This window comes from Clinocottus analis, unplaced genomic scaffold (assembly GCF_023055335.1).
Source record: "Clinocottus analis isolate CAN_PGR_092001 unplaced genomic scaffold, fCliAna1.0.p SCAF_33, whole genome shotgun sequence".
NCBI lineage: Eukaryota > Metazoa > Chordata > Actinopteri > Perciformes > Cottidae > Clinocottus > Clinocottus analis.
In genome coordinates this window covers 1238635-1246292 of record NW_027176076.1, presented here as the reverse complement: position 1 = coordinate 1246292, position 7658 = coordinate 1238635, and the positions used below count along the sequence as shown (strand labels likewise).

Genomic DNA, 7658 nt, shown 5'->3' with positions numbered 1-7658 from the left:
TCCATCAGTCACAGGCTCTTTCGCTGTGTCACAGTAGGTGCTTTGGAACGGTATAATATAAAACTAAAACCACATATTTCTAAATTGATGTGTATCCTCATCCCACAGCCACACATTCTTCTGCAGTAGCTGACACCATAACATAAAATAAAAGCTCAAGGCCTAATATTTGAAGTATATATGTTTAATATAGATAGCAGCAAGTTTACAGAAATGTAATTCGAAGAGAATCAAAAACATCCCAGCAAAAGCCAAATATTAAGAAAGCCCCCCCCCCCCCCCCCATCCTCCAGGCTGCTTATTCGACAGTTGTTCACAAACTGTAGTTAGGAACAGAATGTTAGATATGCCCCTAGATATGTCCAGGATCGAATAGGCTGTTTACTAGAAGAGTGGTTCACTTATGTTGGGAGTGAAAATACTTTAAACATACAGAGATACGGAAATATTGAGTAAGCAAATGGATTGAGGAACATTTTAAAAACAGACGGTGAACAAATCAAGGACAAATGTTTTGCAGAGTGTATAATTCAGGGCAAAAATTCTAGTACGCATTGAATTTTACTGTGAGAATGACATGACATCCTGATAACGCAGAGGCCCTGTGAGAAATCTGAACCACTGCCCCAGTAAACACTAAGCCCTGATCCACAAAAAGACAATAAAGATGACTGAAAAACCATGTGTGACCCTTGTTTCTCACACGCACGACTGAGATGGTTGTTGAGAAGAGAAATTTGCATTTAACTGACTAAAATATTTAAAAATTGGTTTCAGGCAACAATCAACAGAAAGAAAATATTTCAACAAGCAACATAAATAATAGAAAGAACATCTACTTTGGTTTCTCCTTAATGCTGAAAACAGCAGATGCTATTTAGAAAAATATATTCAAAAACTAACAGATCTACATTTACAGTATATTAGCTGCATAGCAGTTTCAGAGAAAATTTGTCTGCATCTACGTTGTATAACATAAATGCAATGGATACTTCAATACAAACAAGTTAGATGCATGACAGAAATTGCACGACACGTTTATCAACCATAAACACATTTATCTGGTCACTGTTGTCGAGCATTTAAAGTACATTTTAAAGTATTATGGCTTAAAACATTCTTGTTAATTATCACTGGCAGAACCAGCAAGGTGATAAACAGGCAACAACGGCTAAATTTCTGGTTGCTACGACATCACCTTCTCAAGGCACATGTACAATATCTACTAGTCTAAAGTGACACTTCAGTGACACCTGTAATGGCAGATCAAATTAAATGAACGGGTTAAAAGAAAAACACTTGTTCTATTGCAAGAAATTGAGAAAGTTAGTCTGTAGCATCTTCAAGAAATATGAGACATTTTATTAACAATCCCACTGTTTTCCAGACATTTAGTAGTGACAGTATAATGAGTCCCTCTTTATTATATTTCTGATCTCCAGCTACTTTGTTAATACACAAATTAGGAAACTGTAATTTCAAAAAAGTAATTACCTCCACTGTGTGTGCATAAAAGAACATTCTTAGTGAGACACCAACAGGCAGGCTGCATAATCACATTTCGTTCTATATTAATGGTAAAAATACTGAAATTTGTTGGTTTTGTTTTGAGAGACTACAAGGCCCGGGGGTCCAAGAATAATAAGCCTTGAGCATTCACCTGATAAGTACATTTAGGAGTGTATTATTACAATATCCCCCCAAAAGGTAACGGTGGACAGGAATATACATGTTATTCATAGTCTACAATCCCATTTAACGGCATTGCCGCCATCTTGCCAAGGTGCCAGTTTCAGTATCAGCTGTTGTAGGGGGGCAAATGACGTTGCTGTTATCAATACAGAGAATATCTGAACACAACTGATTAAGGAAAACAATTCAGATAATAAACAACACACAAATAAATAAGATATGCTTCTACAAAGAGAGGGATTGGTACTACATAAAATATAAGGATCTAAACTTTCTAAAACAAACAAAAGGAAATAAAATCATAAATACTCAACACTGGAAAATCTTAGTTCTTCTAGTTCACAATTTGAAGAAAGCCTATCACAGACAGCTCTTTTCTCCAACGTCAGGTTTCCTTCAGGAGTAGGGTCCCTTTAAAAACCACTCACAACCATTCAAACTCACATTAGTCAAGTTTACATAATCTCCATCATAAAACAGCGGTTTCTGACTTGAAAGTGTATAAAATGTAACATGTGTATGTGTTTCTACCAATCTGTACATAGAAAACAAGGCAACAACTGAGGCATCAAACTGAGCGAATTCTGTCATCATCAGAGACCAGCCCCTCGTTCATGCACACATTGTTTTTATACCAAAACAACTCAACAAACGCAAAGAAGTGTGGCAGCAGGACATCGTGCCTAATAAGGACACCGTCTATGTCTACATTTAAAAAGCTTACAAGCCATAAAACTGGCCAGTCATCAGGATTTATGCAAAGCAAGATTCAAGTCAAACTTTGGTCCTGAGGCCACTGGCTAACTCCAGACGACTGCATTTACGAGAAAACATGTAAAACGGGCTCTGTTCCTGCATGGTAATACCTCAACCTGGATGAGATGTATGATGTACAGTTTGCTTCTCTTCCACATTCACTAAATCCATCACATTAATAAAACTGGTAAAAAAAAGGCTCTTTTCTAGCTGGTTTAAGAATACTAGTCCAGTTCATGCGTGCCTGACGCAGAATGATGCCATCAAAGTGATACTAAAACACATAATATTAATAATCATATTCTATATTACATTGTACTCTCTCTACAAAAAAAAGATGTGTTTGAGTTATATGTCAACTAAAATAAGATTATTTTAATAAATTGTCTCGATCCATATTTTTCACTGGTTTTGACGAATAAATAATGTTTTGGGAATGAGTAGTTTAAATTTGTAACAGCATTTTTAAAATGTATCTTCCTCATTGTAAACAAAGAGGAAGAGGCGGCTGACAAAACCCCACACCAGCTCCTGGTAATGGGAAAATATAGTATTGCGATGTTAAACTGATTTAAATGTTCCTCAGAGATGGTCTGAACAAATGTTGGGGGAAAAGTAGATCAAAGGACTGTTTTTCCACGTATGCATATGAGGGCGGGGGGGTGTCGTATACAATTCGTGACCTATGGGGTGTTGATTTCCCAGGGCAAAGGAGATTGTGGCTTCTTTGGTCGCAAGGACCAAGAGACAAAAGGTCTAAGATGGGCGGGTACTCAGTGTTCCCTTTGTTCCACGTGGTTTGAAGGTGTGAACCTCATCATGTATAAAAGAGGGCTGTGACTGTTGGTTCATTGAATTCTGTGTCGCAGACCGCTTTGGGTGGCTGTGGCAGACCTTTCCTTCTTGCAAGAATAAACGGACGAAAGACAATTTTAATTCAGAGATTCCATTACTCCTAAGCAGATTAACAGAGAAAATCTTCCATTACAGACTGTACTGTACCCTCGATGAGTTAAGTGGTCACAAAGAACGGCACTGCTGAACATACACGTAAAAGGAAAAGTTGTTTGTTTAATTTGTTTCTATTTTTTTTTGTTTAATTGGTTTCTATTTTTGTATCATAGTTCTACCACTACACTTTCTCAGAAGATCCATCTCTTTGTAATGTTTTAAAAGGAGAATCTGCTGTAAAATGTAGCAAACTGACACAGTTTGGTTTGGATGAATACAGACTAAATGTTAGTCTAGCTTATCTATATCACAAAGTGCTGTCTGCACACTGTGGTGGAGATGGCAAAGTATGTCATACTGAAAGATATGTTTCACAGCTGAAGGTGACCTTCACTGCAGAGCCACACTGGCTGAACTTCAAATATTCTTTCCAGGTATTAGAAACAGAAACAAAATGCCACTTTACTTTAGTCATACAGCTTCTGAACACAGCTTCTTTCTCCATCATTAATGGAAACCAAAGTCACTTTGCCGCCCAAGAGACGGCGTGAGTGAATATATTCATAGTATCAGGTGCAAGCTAGCTGCTACAACATTTAAACAATCCTCACCGGACACATAAGACACTCGTTTGTAACTACACATCAGATTAGTGTAGAACACTTTTCCACTTTCTTCTCCTTCTCATATCTCTGTCTCACCTCAAACCTTCTTTCAATACACTTTCTGCACTGTGGGTTGAAAATAATTTCCCCCCAAAATAAGTCAAGGACTTTCACCGTCATCGATGTATTCAACCATACCTGCCACAGTCTGTCTAAACCTTGCTGCTACACTGCACATGCCATGCAACAAAGATACAAAACAAGTATCAAAGGGAACACTATTCATGGAAACCACAAGACACTTTGGAGACTTTAGAAAACGGCACAAGAACCAAGAGACGCTGCGGAGGACATCACTGACAATCTATCTACAGATACTCACTAAACTTCATGCCAAATGAATAACACAACCACTAAGTTACTGTACTTTTGGAGGAAAAAGCACCAAATTGTGTTTTTCTCCAAGTAATGACGATTTGTCTGTTCTCTCCTGGAGTCCATTTAATTATGCACATTTGATACAATGGGGAGTCAGTCAGTCATGAAGTCAATAGGAGATATTCACTTTTCTCGGCCAACAATTTCCCAAACAAATTTGTAGTTCACTGTCTGGATATTAATTTGTCCAGTTTAACCTTCACAATGAGATAACATATGTCATTCATGCCACTCTGGATAATACCCATGAGAGGAAGAGACTGGCTTAGAAAGAACAGCAGCACCTTCACTGCTCTTTCTTGATAAATCTTCAGTCCTGAAGTAAACCGGATGATGTGTTCGGGCAGACCAATAATACAAGTTCAGATTTCAGAACAGAATGTTCCATTTGTCGCAAACTTCATGATGCAGGACTAATTTGCGACTGTTTTAGTGCATGTAGTCGAGTTTTGACTATATCTCTACATTCAAAAATTATTCTACACATACAAATTAAATGACGAAGTTAGTATGAGCGGGTTAAGTTGCCGCCGGACTCCTGCAGGCTGACCAGCAGGTCATCCATCTTCTCCATGTTCTGAGAGACAGTCATGCTGTTCTGCACAGGCCCAGACTGAGACAGGGACTGGCTGAGCAGAGACTGGATGTGTGCGTCACTCTCTCTTTGGTTCTGACCAGACTGGCTGATGGCTATAATCTGATCCGACAGCGTGGTTCCAGGAGTCATCAGCTGGTCACATTCTGCAGGGAAGGAACAGAATGAGTTTCAAAACCTCACACGTTACAGTGTAAGTTTGTACAACAAGTTTGACGTTCCAGGTTTCTTTCTGCTTTTGAAACACACACACACACACACACACACACACACACACACACACACACACACACACACACACACAAAAACAGCTTTGAGAAATTCATTGCGAGGTCAACTTAATTTTGTTTGTTTTGTACCTTTTTTATTATGTTTAAAAAGTTCACATGTTATCAGTTTTGACAACTGACAGTGCTATGGTTATTGTTATTAGGCAATTAAACGGTAAGATTTAGAGAGTTAATGGACTTTGTGATGAAAATTTTAGAAATTTGTAAACCACTATTTTAAGGGAATTAAAGGGGATTTTCTTTTCAGGTGGCACATAGATTTCCCATTTGATTCCCTGACTTTTTTCACCATTTGATAATTCTACTAAAAAGGACCTTGTTATAAAAAACAGTCAATTTGATGTCATTAACAAAAGCATTTATTGGCAATTTTAAACATGTTTCATATAATATTTGCCATCTGCACTTGTTGGCAGTCATTCATACTACAGGATTCAACGGTGTGCACCTGTGTAATCAATTTCTTACCATTCTGGATCCCAAAAAGGAAGAGGCCAGGTGGCTGTGGCTGGCTGGGCTGATTGATGCTTCCACTGACAGCAGTCTGAAACAGATTCCCTGGCTGTTGAACAGGGGAGGAGGTGGTCGTTTGGAGGTTTGCCACGCCGTTCTGCGAGGCAAACATGGCTGACTGTGCGAGCTCCTGAGTAGCCAGCCCCCCCTGCAGAGAGGCCATGTTAGACTGAGGCATGAAGAGGCTCACAGGCTGCTCCTGCCGGTTGTTTGAGTTGCTGCCCAGCTGCATCGGCTGTTGCTCCTGAAATATGACTTGCTGTCGTGGATCGGTTGGGTTCCCTAAAGCCATAGGCTCAGAGCGATCCTGCTGGTTTACTGTCACCATACTGGCTTGGGAAAATAGCAGAGAGGGGTTTGGAGGGTCTTGGGGAACTAAACTGCTGCTGGTCAGAGGTGGCATCTGGCCCTGGCTGCTGAACAAGAGGCTGGAGGACTGATCCGGAGTGGGCAGGGGGTTGTTGCAGAACAGTAGGCCAGTCTGCTGTTGCTGCTGCTGGCCTGGAGAACATGTGTTTGCAGATGGATGTGGGGAGATGTTCTGAAACATGGAAGACTGCTGGGCTGGCTGTGTGTGGGGCTGAGGCTGGGAGGGCTGCTGCTGCTCCATGGGGTTTCTCTGTTGGATGGGGGGCAGCTGTGTTTGAGTCTGAAATACTGATTGTGGTTTAGGGACAGGCGTTTGTAGCGCACTAAGGAAGGCCAGCTGCTGCTGTTGTTGTTGAGCACTACTAGTTGTGAGCTGAGAGGACAGGGTTGTCTGCGGGAGGAAAAGTCCAGGGGTTGAGGGCTGTTGCTCCGGAGACTGTAGTACTGTCATGGTGTTTTGGAAGAGAGCAGCCTGGACCTGCTCCTGAGAAGCTTTCTGGAACAACGTTCCCTGTGAATCTTGTGTTTCAGCCAAAGAACTGGGATTGTGGAACATGGGTGGTGAAGGGTGTGACGGCGTCTGCTGGAGGAAGTTGGTCTGAATTGAGAGCAGGTCACTCGCCTGCTGAAAGAGCGCTGCTTGTTGTTGCTGCTGCTGCTGCTGCTGCTGCTGCTGCTGCTGCTGTTGTTGTTGGGCCTGTTGGAAAAGAGTCCCCTGGTTAGGGACCACGCCCTGTGAGGATCCCTGCTGCTCTGCATTCTTAGCCTGAGGTGCATCCTGAAACAAGCCACACTGCATCTGAATCTGTGACTGAAACAGCTGCTGCTGTAAATTCTCCAAAACCTGCTGCTGTTGAAGCTGTTGTTGCTGGATTTGTTGCTGTTGTTGTTGTTGTTGTTGTTGCTGAATTTGCTGTTTTTGGATCTGTTGTTGGTGCTGGATGTGTTGCTGCTGCTGCTGTTGTTTGGCCATTGAGTTGTCAGACTGAAGTGGTAAGTTACAGAACCCTTTGGCTTTAAGCTGCCTCACTGCCTCCTCAAGCTGGGCTACTTCGTCTGGGGGGAAAAGAGGCAGTTGTTGCTGTTGAGGTTGAGGTGCAGGTTCTCCACACAGCCTCCCCACAGCTCCAGAGCCGCTGCCGGGTCTTTCCTGCCCGAGGCCCTCTCTGGGCTCCAAGAGGAACTGCTGAGGCCCCGGCTGGATCAGAGATTCGGCGGGCACAGAAAAGGAGTTGGTGGCTGCAATGTCCTGCTTCTGAATAGTGCCTAAGGGCTCTATGTTGGGAAAAACAGGAGCCTGGGCCTGGTCAGGTTCCCCTGCAGGCTGAGACGGGTTGTTGGAGAATGACCTATTTTTATTTAGATGGCCTGCAGTCATGTCTGGGTTCTGCTGAGCGGGACACAAGTCACCAGTCTGCTGAAAACACAAAATAAAAGATGTGCTTTATT

The 7658-nt window shown here is 41.8% G+C and overlaps 1 protein-coding gene across 6 annotated transcripts in view; it reads right to left on the bottom strand.

Annotated features, from left to right (window-relative positions):
• Window positions 1-292: 292 nt before the first annotated feature.
• The window catches only part of nfat5b (nuclear factor of activated T cells 5b), a 33144-nt gene continuing 25778 nt past the window's right edge, over window positions 293-7658 (bottom strand). For 4 of the 6 annotated variants that reach the window (XM_068596002.1, XM_068596004.1, XM_068596005.1 and 1 more), the window contains 2 exons: window positions 5796-7626; window positions 293-5183 (listed from right to left, as the gene is read on the bottom strand). In XM_068596002.1, the coding sequence (XP_068452103.1) occupies window positions 4948-5183; window positions 5796-7626 (2067 nt within the window). In that variant the 3' untranslated portion in view covers window positions 293-4947. The remainder of the gene's footprint in view (window positions 5184-5795; window positions 7627-7658) is intronic. The other 2 variants (XM_068596003.1, XM_068596007.1) reach the window with 1 other exon arrangement.